Here is a 16,438-nt window from a genome sequence, read left to right as displayed (position 1 = left end):
AACTGACAACGTCACGCTACTTCCGGTAGGGGCAAGGGTTTTTTTTTATCAGAGACCAAAAGTTGCGAACTTTATCGACGTTGTTCTATACTAAATCCTAGAATGGATCTGCTATTCCCGTTTAAATTTTAAAAAATCATTTCAGTAGGCCTTTAAACTCCCCCAAAGTGATCAATTCTGGTAGCCTCAGATCTTTCTGGATGTCATTCCATGACCAGGGAGCAGCATAACTGAAGGTTTTTTTTTTCCAAGTTCTGTTGGCTCTAGGAACCAACATGTGGAGGTTTCTGTATTGTGTACTATTGACTTTGTTTTGATTAAACAGTTGGATGTAATACAAGATAATAAGCAGCGAGTTTGACTATTGTGTTGATATTTTTAAGCTGTCAGTAACCCTCAACATAAATATACAGCTAAAATGTGATTATGAGAGAAAAAAGACAGGGAAGCTAGATTTTGCTACATATTTGGATTTTTTTTTATTGCTGTGGTCTTCTGTTTAGTTTAAATACAATTTCAAGTAGATACTTGACTAAGCGGAAAATGCAAATACAGTGTAACTTTTTGTTAAGTCTTTTGATTATGCGCAGGAGAAAAATATACGCTGCCCAAAAATGAATAAACGCCACATGCAGAAATGGTATACCGCTCGTTTTACATCTCGAATGTCTCATTTTCACTTCCTCCGGCTTCTCAGCTGATGCACTGTTTAGACAGCTGGGCCGCGGAGTATATGAGTCAGGTTAAGTGCTCCTAGTTAACGGGGATACATCCAGACTTTTCAGCTGCGGGCCTGTCCCATCTGCTGACTTAATAGCTCCAGTGTGCCGACTCATTTGTTCCCAGCAAACTGATCACACAGCAGAAAATGTTTCCCAACGATATTCACGAAGATGATAAGCTTGAATTATTATGGGCTCATTTTACCAGTTCATTATCGGAATCATGTGGCGTCATAATTGTCATTATCGGCGATAAGTAGGTTGCTGTAAAACTACTCTGACAAGTACAACTCCGTAGCGCGTTACTCCCCCACCTCTGCATCTCCTGTGTGCTGGTACGACAATTGAAGTGATATGTGAAATAAATTATATTTATATAGCGCTTTTTCTCCAGAGACTCAAAGCGCTTTACATTGTGAAACCCATTTTTTACATCTTTTAAGCTACATTTAATGAATTAAGTTCCCTAAATCTTTGAATTACAATTTTATTTGTGTTACATCACGACATTCTTAAACCGTAACGTTACAACTTCATTTCTTTATCTGAATATTAAAACTATGTTCTAGCTTGAAAAAAATTTATAAAATGATATTACCATCATATTATGCAAATCTTGTAAAAATTCTGTCTTTTAATCTTTATTCTTACATTTTTCCTTTATTCTCTTATTACTAGGGCTGCAACTAACGATTAATTTGATAATCGATTAATCTGTCGGTTATTACTTCGATTAATCGATTAATAATCGGATAAAAGAGACAAACTACATTTCTATCCTTTCTAGTATTTTATTGAAAAAAAACAGCATACTGGCACCAGACTTATTTTGATTATTGTTTCTCACCTGTTTGTACATGTTGCAGTTTATAAATAAAGGTTTATTTAAATAAAAAAAATAAAAAAAATTTTTTTTTTTTTTTTTTTAAAAAGCCTCTGCGCATGCGCATAGCATAGATCCAACGAATCGATGACTAAATTAACCGCCAACTATTTTTATAATCGATTTTAATCTATTTAATCGATTAGTTGTTGCAGCCCTACTTATTACGATTGAATTCTTCTAAAATTATTTCTTATTCCTCTTTATATAATAACTTTATCCCTGATTTACTTTTAAGATTCCAGCTTTTATTGTAATATTGTGACAATATTGTCATTATAGTACAACAGATCTTTTCCAATTCTGACCACTCATAATTGTGTCAGCTAGGGCAGTGTTTCCTCACCATTAGGTCTGGGCCCTTTGTTTGGCCGCGAGGGCCCCATAAATAATCTTTTTCTCAGCTGTGGTCCGTATGGGCCATAGCGGTACTCAGTTGTAACACACTTTTCCACCAATTGTGGCAGTAATGACAATCTCAAACCAACACAAGTCTGGAGCTAAAGTCATAGAGAAGTTTCTTAAGCGCAAAACATATGACTAAAGTGGTAAAGCTGTGTTTTAATTTGCACTTCAGTTTTATCCATAGTTTATTTTAATAAATATATATATATATATATATATATATATATATATATATATATATACATATATATATATATATATATATATATATATATATATATTAGGGCTGCAACTAACGATTATTTTGATAATCGATTAATCTGTCGGTTATTACTTCGATTAATCGATTAATAATCGGATAAAAGAGACAAACTACATTTCTATCCTTTCCAGTATTTAGTTGGGAAAAAAACAGCATACTGGCACCATACTTATTTTGATTATTGTTTTTCAGCTGTTTGTACATGTTGCAGTTTATAAATAAAGGTTTATTTTTAATTTTTTATTTTTATTTTTTAAAGTTTTTTTCCACCAAATGTGGCAGTATTGACAATCTCAAACCAACACAAGTCTGGAGCTAAAGTCATAGAGAAGTTTCTTAAGCGCAAAACATATGACTAAAGTGGTAAAGCTGTGTTTTAATTTGCACTTCAGTTTTATTCATAGTTTATTTTAATAAATATATATATATATATTAGGGCTGCAACTAACGATTAATTTGATAATCGATTAATCTGTCGATTATTACTTCGATTAATCGATTAATAATCGGGTAAAAGGGACAAACTACATTTCTATCCTATCCAGTATTTTATTGAAAAAAACCAGCATACTGGCACCATACTTATTTTGATTATTGTTTCTCAGCTGTTTGTAAATGTTGCAGTTTATAAATAAAGGTTTAGTAAAAAAAATATATATATATATTAAAAAAAAAAAAAAAAACTCTGCGCATGCGCATAGATGCAACGAATCGATGACTAAATTAATCGGCAACTATTTTAATAATCGATTTTAATCGATTTAATCGATTAGTTGTTGCAGCCCTAATATATATATATATATATATATATATATATATATATATATATATATATATATATATATATATATATATATATATATATATATATATATATATATATATATATATATATATATATATATATATATATATCGGGGGGGATGGCCTTCTCTGTCCATTAGGTCCAGTGTCATTGGTACATTTTTATTTACAAGGCTCGTCTGGGAATATTGCATCACAGAGAAGTACAAACTTTTATGCATTTAGATCCAACGATCAGCTGTTGTTCTCTGTCCCTTTTGCTCGCTCTGAGCTCGGGGGAAAAGCTTTTCTCTATGCAGCTCCTTGTGCTTGGAACATGCTCCAAAGAGACTGGAAGCTTACTGAATTGTTATCCATGAATGCTTTTTAAATCCAAACTGAGAGCATTCGAAGGAGCCTCGGTTATCTGCAACTGTTTTACTTGATGTCCATCCTGTCATTTTAATGTGTAATGTGAGTGGCATTTTATGTGTAACTCAACTGCCTCTTGGCCAGGACTCCCTTGAAAAATAGTTTTTTATTCTCAGTGGGATTTTTCCTGGTTAAAAAAAGGTTAAATAAATATATATATATTATTATTTCAGCACTGTATGTAAATGTATTTTTTTATCCGTTTTTTGAGTCCTTTCTTTTGCAGTTCGGTTAGTATTTTTTTTGTAATCAGCCTGATCGAAGTGTTGATAACAATCTTTGTGATTAACACATGCCTTCATGACATTTAACAAGGTGAATCCTGTTAACCTGGAAGTAGGTTTGATATAATTATTGAGTATCATTAAAATCGAGACTAAGATTACTAATTCAGTGTCAATATTTGAGTGGGTTCCGGTCCCCTCTGTAGTGGAAAGGTTGGGCCCCCAGGTCGAACGGTCAAAAACCCCTAAGCTAGCGTTTTAATGACCCAAGGGGCGCATATGTAACGCTTGTTAACCCTTGTGTAATGTTCATATTGTTGTTACTCAGCCAGCATTTGTGGGTCTGATGGACCCCTTGCATTTTGTGGCTTTTAATGCCTCACAATCAAACACTTGTATGTTAAAATACTGAACAGATGTTTACCTTATCCCAATAAACATCCGTTCAGTATTTTAACACAAAAGATGACCGCATTTAAGCACGATGCTATCACGTTAGCTCCGTGGCTAAAGAGCTTCGCCATCAGAGGGTCAAATGTGCGAGAAAATGAGAGCAGACAGTGTTGACAAACAATGTTGCAACGGTCGAGAACCCCTAAGCTAGCGCTTTAATGACCCAAGGGGCGCATATGTAACGCTTGTTAACCCTTGTGTAATGTTCATATTGTTGTTACTCACCCAGCGTTTGTGGGTCTGATGGACCCCTTGCATTTTGTGGCTTTTAATGCCTCACAATCAAACACTTTTATGTTAAAATACTGAACAGATGTTTACCTTATCCCAATAAACATCCGTTCAGTATTTTAACACAAAAGATGACCGCATTTAAGCACGATGCTATCACGTTAGCTCCGTAGCTAAAGAGCTTCGCCATCAGAGGGTCAAATGTGCGAGAAAATGAGAGCAGACAATGTTGACAAACAATGTTGCAACGGTCGAGAACCCCTAAGCTAGGGCTTTAATGACCTAAGGGGCGCATATGTAGCGCTTGTTAACCCTTGTGTAATGTTCATATTGTTGTTACTCAGCCAGCGTTTGTGGGTCTGATGGACCCCTTGCATTTTGTGGCTTTTAATGCCTCACAATCAAACACTTTTATGTTAAAATACTGAACAGATGTTTACCTTATCCCAATAAACATCTGTTCAGTATTTTAACATAAAAGATGACCGCATTTAAGCACGATGCTATCACGTTAGCTCCGTAGCTAAAGAGCTTCGCCATCAGAGGGTCAAATGTGCGAGAAAATGAGAGCAGACAGTGTTGACAAACAATGTTGCAACGGTCAAGAACCCCTAAGCTAGGGCTTTAATGACCCAAGGGGCGCATATGTAACGCTTGTTAACCCTTGTGTAATGTTCATATTGTTGTTACTCAGCCAGCGTTTGTGGGTCTGATGGACCCCTTGCATTTTGTGGCTTTTAATGCCTCACAATCAAACACTTTTATGTTAAAATACTGAACAGATGTTTACCTTATCCCAATAAACATCCGTTCAGTATTTTAACATAAAAGATGACCGCATTTAAGCACGATGCTATCACGTTAGCTCCGTGGCTAAAGAGCTTCGCCATCAGAGGGTCAAATGTGCGAGAAAATGAGAGCAGACAGTGTTGACAAACAATGTTGCAACCTTGCGTGGGGACCGCTGGTGCAGAAACACAAAAGAAGAATCCCTGTGGGATGCAGAAACTGGCAGAGAAATTTTCCGTGCAACGTTCATATTGTTGTTACTCAGCCAGCGTTTGTGGGTCTGATGGACCCGTTGCATTTTGTGGCTTTTAATGCCTCACAATCAAACACTTTTATGTTAAAATCTGTTCAGTATTTTAACATAAAATTGTTTGAGTGGTGTCCACCAATCACAGAGCACTGTGATTGGTGGACACCACTCAGCCTCCTGTCAGCTTTGTTTACTGTACCTCAGCTCGTGTTTTTGTGAGAAAATGTGTTTGTTTGAACCGTTGAAACGTTCTGCGCCTTCTAGGGGTTAAGCCCCAGAGGAAGCTGCTTACCATCAGAATAAAGATGAACCTCCACATAGCTGTGGTAAAAGAAGGTTGCTTAGCTACAATAGCTGCTACCGCAGGGCTGCAATCTTTCTGTCACAACAAAGCAGTAAATGTGTGTGATTAACTGGGACGTGTGTGCATGTCATTTTTATGGATGCTCTGGGAAACAAAAGGTGAGTAAAATAATATTTTAAATACAAATTAACTTTCTTCTGGAATGTTGTTGGGTTTGTTGTTTTATGTCACAAAATAAGTTCTGGAATTAAAGGTTCCTGTAGAAGTGTGTGGTCTGTGTTTTCCACCGCAGTTCACAGTTCAGGGTCGTTTATACACAACGTTTGGATAAGTGGTACAATATATTTCCACACTGTTACTGTGAAAATAAACAGATTTATTTTAATGTAGTGTAAGTAAATTAAATACAAAGCAATCAGATAAAAAACAATAGGACTCAAAAACAAAGTGTACTGAATTATTTATACAAAGTTGTGCCCCTCAGTAAAGGATACATTTGTGAAGGTCATGGGGTCCTTTTGGTCCATTTCAGAAAATATAAAGAATAAATGTCAGTGTTTATCTCACACGACAACATAAATGCATCAGATTTAGCGTTAGCTCGTTAGCATTAGCATTCAATTCACTCGGGTCGAGACGAATAGCTACACAAATGGTGTGTGAATGACTACTTTTACAAGATGTCCATCCATCCGTCCATTTTCTACCGCTTATTCCCTTCGGGGTCGCGGGGGGCACTGGAGCCTATCTCAGCTACAATCGGGCGGAAGGCGGGGTACACCCTGGACAAGTCGCCACCTCATCGCAGTTTTACAAGATGTAACATTGTAAAAAGGGAACATTTTGGTCCATTTCAGCTGTAAACAAGAAAATATAAAGAATAAATGTCAGTGTTTGTCTCACACGACAACATAAATGCATCAGATTTAGCGTTAGCTCGTTTGCATTAGCATTCAATTCACTCGGGTCGAGACGAATAGCTACACAAATGGTGTGTGAATGACTACTTTTACAAGATGTAACATTGTAAAAAGGGAACATTTTGGTCCATTTCAGCTGTAAACAAGAAAATATAAAGAATAAATGTCAGTGTTTGTCTCACACGACAACATAAATGCATCAGATTTAGCGTTAGCTCGTTTGCATTAGCATTCAATTCACTCGGGTCGAGACGACTAGCTACACAAATGGTGTGTGAATGACTACTTTTACAAGATGTAACATTGTAAAAAGGGAACATTTTGGTCCATTTCAGCTGTAAACAAGAAAATATAAAGAATAAATGTCAGCGTTTATCTCACACGACAACATAAATGCATCAGATTTAGCGTTTGCTCTTTAGCATTAGCATTCAATTCACTCGGGTCGAGACGAATAGCTACACAAATGGTGTGTGAATGACTACTTTTACAAGATGTAACATTGTAAAAAGGGAACATTTGATGTGTTCCACTCGTGTACTGCCTCCTTTATTTAAACTTCTATCCAATTAAGTCTCAGAGTAGTAATCACCGCTGAATACTTCATATTCCTCTCTAAAATCTGCTTAGTGAAAAGAATTATCTTATCAGACAAAAAATAAGCAATTATCTCCCTTATTTGAGATATTTAATCTTACTTAGATGTCAGTTTTTGCAGTGTGGAAAATACGGCACATTTATAATGCATAACCACAGGTGCATTGATGTCTTTGTTAGGTTTCTATTCTCTGCGAGGCAACTTTTGTACACGTCTCCTTTTTGTGTGTGCTAGAGTCTTTTTCTGCAGAGTAAATCGAGCAAGCTGGGACTCTTATAATACGGCTTTTCATCCTGGCGTCTGGCGTTTGTGTTGTTTGACTTCACGGCCAGATGTTTCTGGTTGTGCGTGGCGTTTCCTCGCATAAGTCCAGTTGAGGTTTGACAGCCACGACATGACCGTGACTGGACATGGTACCGTTAGCCCCTGTGCATCAATCCTGCCATTCTCCTCGTCCTCACTTGTTAAAGCATGACAAATATGCCGAATATAAAAACCCCGTTTCCATATGAGTTGGGAAATTGTGTTAGATGTAAAAATAAACGGAATACAATGATTTGCAAATCATTTTCAACCCATATTCAGTTGAATATGCTACAAAGACAACATATACTTTTTTTTTTTTTTTGCAAATCATTAACTTTAGAATTTGATGCCAGCAACACGTGACAAAGAAGTTGGGAAAGGTGGCAATAAATACTGATAAAGTTGAGGAATGCTCATCACACACTTATTTGGAACATCCCACAGGTGAACAGGCAAATTGGGAACAGGTGGGTGCCATGATTGGGTATAAAAGTAGATTCCATGAAATGCTCAGTCATTCACAAACAAGGATGGGGTGAGGGTCACCACTTTGTCAACAAATGCGTGAGCAAATTGTTGAACAGTTTAAGAAAGACCTTTCTCAACCAGCTATTGCAAGGAATTTAGGGATTTCACCAACTACGCTCCGTAATATCATCAAAGGGTTCAGAGAATCTGGAGAAATCACTGCACGTAAGCAGCTAAGCCCGTGACCTTCCATCCCTCAGGCTGTACTGCATCAACAAGCGACATCAGTGTGTAAAGGATATCACCACATGGGCTCAGGAACACTTCAGAAACCCACTGTCAGTAACTGCAGTTGGTCGCTACATCTGTAAGTGCAAGTTAAAACTCTCCCATGCAAGGCGAAAACCGTTTATCAACAACACCCAGAAACGCCGTCGGCTTCGCTGGGCCTGAGCTCATCTAAGATGGACTGATACAAAGTAGAAAAGTGGTCTGACGAGTCCACATTTCAAATTGTTTTTGGAAACTGTGGACGTCGTGTCCTCCGGACCAAAGAGGAAAAGAACCATCCGGATTGTTATAGGCGCAAAGTTGAAAAGCCAGCATGTGTGATGGTATGGGGGTGTATTAGTGCCCAAGGCATGGGTAACTTACACATCTGTGAAGGCGCCATTAATGCTGAAAGGTACATACAGGTTTTGGAGCAACATATGTTGCCATCCAAGCAACGTTACCATGGACGCCCCTGCTTATTTCAGCAAGACAATGCCAAGCCACGTGTTACATCAACGTGGCTTCATAGTAAAAGAGTGCGGGTGCTAGACTGGCCAGCCTGTCTCCCATTGAAAATGTGTGGCGCATTATGAAGCCTCAAATACCACAACGTACAATGTATCGATCCATCGTGGTGAAGAAGGAGCTGAACCGGAAGGGAAAGCTCTCAATTTACCGGTCGGTCTACGTTCCCATCCTCACCTATGGTCATGAGCTTTGGGTTATGGCAGAAAGGACAAGAGGGGGCTACCTTAGGGATAGGGTGAGAAGCTCTGTCATTCGGCAGGAGCTCGGAGTAAAGCCGCTGCTCCTCCAACCGGTAGGAGGTCACGGGGAAGACCCAGGACACGTTGGGGGGGGGACTATGTCTCCCAGCTGGCCTGGGATTGCCTCGGGATCCCCCAGAAGGAGCTGGACGAAGTAGATAGGGAGAGGGAAGTCTGGGCTTCTCTGCTTAGGCTGCTGCCCCCGCAACCCGACCTCGGATAATTGGAAGAAGATGGATGGAGGTTAAACTATTTGTTAATTATTAATTCCATGACCAATTTATACATTTTATGACATTTTTTGATCATCTTTGATTAATATATTGAGACTTTTTTGCTTTATATCATGACCAATTTGTATTCTTCCTGACGTATTTATCTTGAAATAATTAAATTGAAAATACTTACTAATGTTTTTATTCCTGAATATTATATTTATTTATTCTGTGACCGCTTTAATTACCTTTTAAAAAATCATTTTTATTTTTTTAATGGTATTTTTTATTTTTGTATGGTGGTTTTATTTTTTCAATGGCCATTTTTTTCATGATGCTCGTATGGTACTTTGAAATTTGCAAGTGTCAATCAGAAAGGAGGTGGGCAGGATCACTGACATGATTGGATGAACTACAGAGTAATAACTAGATGAGGCAATTACTTAAGGAATTGCGTGTGAATGCTCCAATGCTGACGTTAAATCGCGATCCTGGAATTTTTTTTAGAATTGTTGAAGTAGAGCACACAATTCTCAAACAGGCTGAATATTTTGAGGTTGGAAGCGTTTGAATCAGATGAAAAATGTGGGAGTTGTGGAACTTTGAAGAATGTCCCATTTTTTCCCCAATTTCGGGAAAAGCGGGAATTCTTTTGAAAATGGTAACAAACTTCAATGGTCTGAATGAGTTGAAACGGTTGGTGTTGGAATTTTTCAAATCGGTCGAGAAATGTTGAAGTAGTAACATGTTGAATTGAGAAATGGTATTACGGAATTTCGGGAAAACCGGAAATTTTTCCAGTTCAAAAAACAACTTTGTTATAATTAAGAGGAATGTTTTGACGGTGGAACGATTGAAATTAGAGATGTCCAATAATATCGGTCTGCCGATATTATCGGCCGATAAATGCGTTTAAATGTAGTATCGGAAATTATCGGTATCGGTTTTTTTATTATCAGTATCGTTTTTTTCCTTTCGTTTTTTTGTTTTTTTGTTTGTTTTTTATTAAATCCACATAAAAAACACAAGATACACTTACAATTAGTGCACCAACCCAAAAAACCTCCCTCCCCCATTTACACTCATTCACACAAAAGGGTTGTTTCTTTCTGTTATTAATATTCTGCTTCCTACATTATATATCAATATATATCAATACAGTCTGCAAGGGATACAGTCCGTAAGCACACATGATTGTGCGTGCTGCTGCTCCACTAATAATACTAACCTTTAACAGTTAATTTTACTCATTTTCATTCATTACTAGTTTCTATGTAACTGTTTTTATATTGTTTTACTTTCTTTTTTATTCAAGAAAATGTTTTTAATTTATTTATCTTATTTTATTTGATTCATTTTTTTAAAAAGTACCTTATCTTCACCATACCTGGTTGTCCAAATTAGGCATAATAATGTGTTAATTCCACGACTGTATATATCGGTTGATATCGGTATCGGTTTATATCGGTATCGGTAATTAAAGAGTTGGATAATATCGGCATATCGGATATCGGCAAAAAGCCATTATCGGACATCCCTAATTGAAATGCGTTGAAAAATGTGGAAGGAGTAGTCGCCAGAAAAAAGGGTGGAAATAAGACTTTGGAAAACCAGGATTTTTGGAAAATCCTGGAATTTTTTTGAACTTGGAAAAAATGTAGTTTCAATTTCCAGGATGGTGGAATGTGTCGAAGGTGCAATGGTTTGAATCGGTTGAAAAATGCGGAAATGGTGAAAGTTTGTATTAGGGATGTCCGATAATGGCTTTTTGCCGATATCCGATATGCCGATATTGTCCAACTCTTTAATTACCGATACCGATATCAACCGATACCGATATCAACCGATATATACAGTCGTGGAATTAACACATTATTATGCCTAATTTGGACAACCAGGTATGGTGAAGATAAGGTACTTTTTTAAAAAATGAATCAAATAAAATAAGATAAATAAATTAAAAACATTTTCTTGAATAAAAAAGAAAGTAAAACAATATAAAAACAGTTACATAGAAACTAGTAATGAATGAAAATGAGTAAAATTAACTGTTAAAGGTTAGTATTATTAGTGGAGCAGCAGCACGCACAATCATGTGTGCTTACGGACTGTATCCCTTGCAGACTGTATTGATATATATTGATATATAATGTAGGAACCAGAATATTAATAACAGAAAGAAACAACCCTTTTGTGTGAATGAGTGTAAATGGGGGAGGGAGGTTTTTTGGGTTGGTGCACTAATTGTAAGTGTATCTTGTGTTTTTTTATGTGGATTTAATAAAAAAAACAAAAAAAAAACAACGATACTGATAATAAAAAAAACGATACCGATAATTTCCGATATTACATTTTAACGCATTTGTCGGCCGATAATATCGGCAGACCAATATTATCGGACATCTCTAGTTTGTATGTATTATACTTATATTGTACATGTATTTGAAATTGTTTATCATTATGTCATTTTAACATTGTTGTGTATTTTCAATCCTATGTGTAATTTTATTGTGGATGTTAGATCATACTTGGGTTGTATATATTTTCAAGTATTTGTTTTATATATATATATATATATAGAAATATATATATATATACACTACCGTTCAAAAGTTTGGGGTCACCCAAACAATTTTGTGGAATAGCCTTCATTTCTAAGAACAAGAATAGACTGTCAAGTTTCTGATGAAAGTTCTCTTTTTCTGGCCATTTTGAGCGTTTAATTGAGCCCACAAATGTGATGCTCCAGAAACTCAATATGCTCAAAGGAAGGTCAGTTGTGTAGCTTCTGTAACGAGCTAAACTCTTTTCAGATGTGTGAACATGACTGCACAAGGGTTTTCTAATCATCAATTAGCCTTCTGAGCCAATGAGCAAACACATTGTACCATTAGAACACTGGAGTGATAGTTGCTGGAAATGGGCCTCTATACACCTATGTAGATATTGCACCAAAAACCAGACGTTTGCAGCTAGAATAGTCATTTCCCACATTAGCAATGTATAGAGTGTACTTCTTTAAAGTTAAGACTAGTTTAAAGTTATCTTCATTGAAAAATAAGGACATTTCAATGTGACCCCAAACTTCTGAACGGTAGTGTCTTTATGGGTGGCGGGGGGGGGGGGGTGTGTATTGTAGCGTCCCGGAAGAGTTAGTGCTGCAAGGGGTTCTGGGTATTTGTTCTGTTGTGTTTATGATAGATAAATCTATGGATAACGGAGACATATATAATAGTCTCCTTTTCAGGTGAGAGAGGATGCTAAAAGCAGTGCCTTTAAGGCACGCCCCCAATATTGTTGTCCGGGTGGAAATCGGGAGAAATTCGGGAGAATGGTTGCCCCGGGAGATTTTCCGGTGGGTCACTGAAATTCGAGAGTCTCCCGGGAAAATCGTGAGGGTTGGCAAGTACGTGTTAGAAGATGCTCCATAAAAGGACTACAGATGGAAATTAGCATGGTGCTAAATCTGGTGCAGCCATCTTCTTAATGGAGCTTCACATTGTCCTTCAAATAAACAAATACAAACTTCTTTTTTTTTTAGTTAGGAAAAATAGCCAATTTATTTTGAATGGGAAAATGTCTCGGAAAACCTGGAATTCTGGGAAATCTGGGAATTTTTGGCATTTGTCAAGGGAAAGCTCGCGATTCCCGAATAGGCTGAACAGTTTGAAGTTGGGACTAGAGATGTCCGAGAATGGCTCTTTTGCCGATATCCGATACTCCGATATTGTCCAACTCTTAATTACCGATTCCGATATCAACCGATACGGATATATACAGTCGTGGAATTAACACATTATTATGCATAATTTTGTTGTGATGCCCCGCTGGATGCATTAAACAATGTAACAAGTAGGGATGTCCGATAAATGTGTAAAAATGTAATATCGGAAATTATCGGTATCGTTTTTTTTATTATCTGTATCGTTTTTTTTGTTTTTTTTTTTTTTTTTAATTAAATCAACATAAGAAACACAAGATACACTTACAATTAGTGCACCAACCCAAAAAACCTCCCTCCCCCCATTTCTTTCTGTTATCAATATTCTGGTTCCTACATTATATATCAATATATATCAATACAGTCTGCAAGGGATACAGTCCGTAAGCACACATGATTGTGCGTGCTGCTGGTCCACTAATAGTACTAACCTTTAACAGTTAATTTTACTCATTTTCATTCATTACTAGTTTCTATGTAACTGTTTTTATATTGTTTTACTTTCTTTTTTATTCAAGAAAATGTTTTTATTTTAGTTATCTTATTTTATTATTATTTTTAAAAAGTACCTTATCTTCACCATACCTGGTTGTCCAAATTAGGCATAATAATGTGTTAATTCCACGACTGCATATATCGGTTGATATCGGTATCGGTTGATATCGGTATCGGTAATTAAAGAGTTGGACAATATCGGAATATCGGATATCGGCAAAAAGCCATTATCGGACATCCCTAGTAACAAGGTTTTCCAAAATAAATCAACTCAAGTTATGGTAAAAAATTGCCAACATGGCACTGCCATATTTATTATTGAAGTCACAAAGTGCATTATTTTTTTTAACATGCCTCAAAACAGCAGCTTGGAATTTGGGACATGCTCTCCCTGAGAGAGCATGAGGAGGTTGAGGTGGGCGGGGTTGAGGTGGGGCGGGGGTGTATATTGTAGCGTCCCGGAAGAGTTAGTGCTGCAAGGGGTTCTGGGTATTTGTTCTGTTGTGTTTATGTTGTGTTACGGTGCGGATGTTCTCCCGAAATGTGTTTGTCATTCTTGTTTGGTGTGGGTTCATATTTGTAACAGTGTTAAAGTTGTTTATACGGCCACCCTCAGTGTGACCTGTATGGCTGTTGACCAAGTATGTCTTGCATTCACTTGTGTGTGTGAAAAGCCGTAAATATTATGTGATTGGGCCGGCACGCAAAGGCAAAGCGATGTGTGTTAATGTTGCTGACGTCGCTGTGTGTGCGTGTGTGTGTGTGTGTGTGTGTGTGTGTGTGTCTGTGTGTGTGTGTGTGTGCGACAGGACGCCGCCCGTGCAGGAGTTTACGACATCCTCAACCGGCTGAGCTTTAGCGAGTTCAAGAACCCCAAGGACGCCCCGCTGGCCCGACTGCGTTGGCGCTGGCAGCAACAGAATCTTCCGTCACTTCCTTTCCGGGGGGACTTCCTGTGAGGGGGAATCACTGTGAACCATGAAATACAGTACTGTGCTTTTCACAATAAAAGACTTAACTTGATGCCTTGCTAACGGCCCTGTAAACACGTTTGTATTGTTTAGAGTCTTAAAAGGTAGAAGTTGTTGTGCCTTTTTCCTCATGAGTGCTAAAAGTTTTATCATACTAATATTTATCTTCTTTATATGCAGTTGAGCGGTGAGAAGAGGAGTCACTCCACAGAAAGATGGTCATTGTTCATCTTCTATTAGGGCTACACTGAAATAATACAAAGGTATTCTCGTCAACCATTCCGATTTTGTTCTTGGTAACTTCTGGCTTTCATTTTTCTTGTTCAATTCTGACTATTTCCCTAAAAAAAACCTTTTTTGTAGAAAAATCATGGCTTTATTCTCACATTGTCAAACTAAATATTTAATCCAATTATCCACATTGATGGATTCATTTTGATTAATCGCAATTGAATATCATTTTTTTTAGTCAGTAAAATTACATGTTTTAAATAACATTTTGACTTTATTCATGTGAAAGTGTGCCCATTTTCTCTATAATATTATAACATTCTGTATTTTTTTCCTCGTAAAGATACAATTTATTCAAACAATTTATTACATTAAAAATAGGACTTTTTTCTTGTAATATTTCTACTTTATTACAGCGATATTCTCCTCAAAAATTGTACAAATCATTACAATTTTCACTCCATTGATGTAAAATTCTGCCCTTCTTCTCATACTATAACTAATATTGTAAAAAAAAAAAAAAAAAACATGTTTTTTCCTGTTCAATTCTGACTATTTCCCTAAAAAAACCCTTATATTTTTGTAGAAAAATCATGGCTTTATTCTCACACTGTCAAACAAAATATTTAATCCAATTATCCACATTGATGGATTCATTTTGATTAATCGCAATTGAATATCATTTTTTTTAGTCTGCTACAAGAGCAAATAAAATGAGGAAAGAAGAGAATACTGTATGTATGTACTTATTAAACATGTTTTACAGTCACTCTGCAGATGATATAAGAATAATGGATTGATTTTGACAACCCTACTTTATTTTTCCAATACTACAAATGTATTTGTGTTAAAATCTCGTACTATCATGGCTTTATTTAACACAAGTTTATTTTTGTAAAATTGCGACTCATTATTTTATGACAGTATTCCCACAAAAATATGTTTTTATTCCAATAATTTCCGTTTTATTTTAATTTTTTTACATCACTTTTTCCAATGTCAAGTTATTACCATGTTAAACTTGTAAAATGTTGTCTTTTTCTCTCGTAAAATTATGGATTTATTTTCATAATTTTCCCACTTTATTTAATTAAAATTAGGACTTTTTCTAGTAATATTTCTACTTAACTTCCCTATAACATCACAGTTTTTTTCTTGTAAAATAACGTGTTTTAAATAACATTTTGACTTTATTCATGTGAAAGTGTGCCCATTTTCTCTATAATATTATAACATTCTGTATTTTTTTTCCTCGTAAAGATACAATTTATTTAAACATCTAATTTACATTAAAATTAGGACTTTTTCTTGTAATATTTCTACTTTATTACAGCGATATTCTCCTCAAAAATTGTACAAATCACTACAATTTTCACTCCATTGATGTAAAATTCTGCCCTTCTTCTCATACTATAACTAATATTGTAAAAAAAAAAAAAAAAAACATGTTTTTTCCTGTTCAATTCTGACTATTTCCCTAAAAAAACCCTTATATTTTTGTAGAAAAATCATGGCTTTATTCTCACACTGTCAAACTAAATATTTAATCCAATTATCCACATTGATGGATTCATTTTGATTAATCGCAATTGAATATCATTTTTTTTAGTCTGCTACAAGAGCAAAGAAAATGAGGAAAGAAGAGAATACTGTATGTATGCACTTATTAAACATGTTTTACAGTCACTCTGCAGATGATATAAGAATAAGAATGAGAATAATGGATTGATTTTGA

General features: G+C 36.1%; 1 protein-coding gene across 3 annotated transcripts in view; it reads left to right on the top strand.

Annotated features, from left to right (window-relative positions):
• Positions 1 to 15,664, top strand: part of pald1a (phosphatase domain containing paladin 1a) — a 192,896-nt gene extending 177,232 nt beyond the window's left edge. For all 3 annotated transcript variants that reach the window (XM_062055453.1, XM_062055452.1, XM_062055451.1), the window contains exon 20: positions 14,311 to 15,664. In XM_062055453.1, coding sequence (XP_061911437.1) covers positions 14,311 to 14,460 — 150 coding nt within the window. In that variant the 3' untranslated portion in view covers positions 14,461 to 15,664. The remainder of the gene's footprint in view (positions 1 to 14,310) is intronic.
• Positions 15,665 to 16,438: the final 774 nt, after the last annotated feature.

Source organism: Entelurus aequoreus, linkage group LG08 (assembly GCF_033978785.1).
Source record: "Entelurus aequoreus isolate RoL-2023_Sb linkage group LG08, RoL_Eaeq_v1.1, whole genome shotgun sequence".
NCBI lineage: Eukaryota > Metazoa > Chordata > Actinopteri > Syngnathiformes > Syngnathidae > Entelurus > Entelurus aequoreus.
The sequence above is the reverse complement of the archived record's forward strand: the minus strand, read 5'-3'. Positions and strand labels throughout refer to the sequence as shown.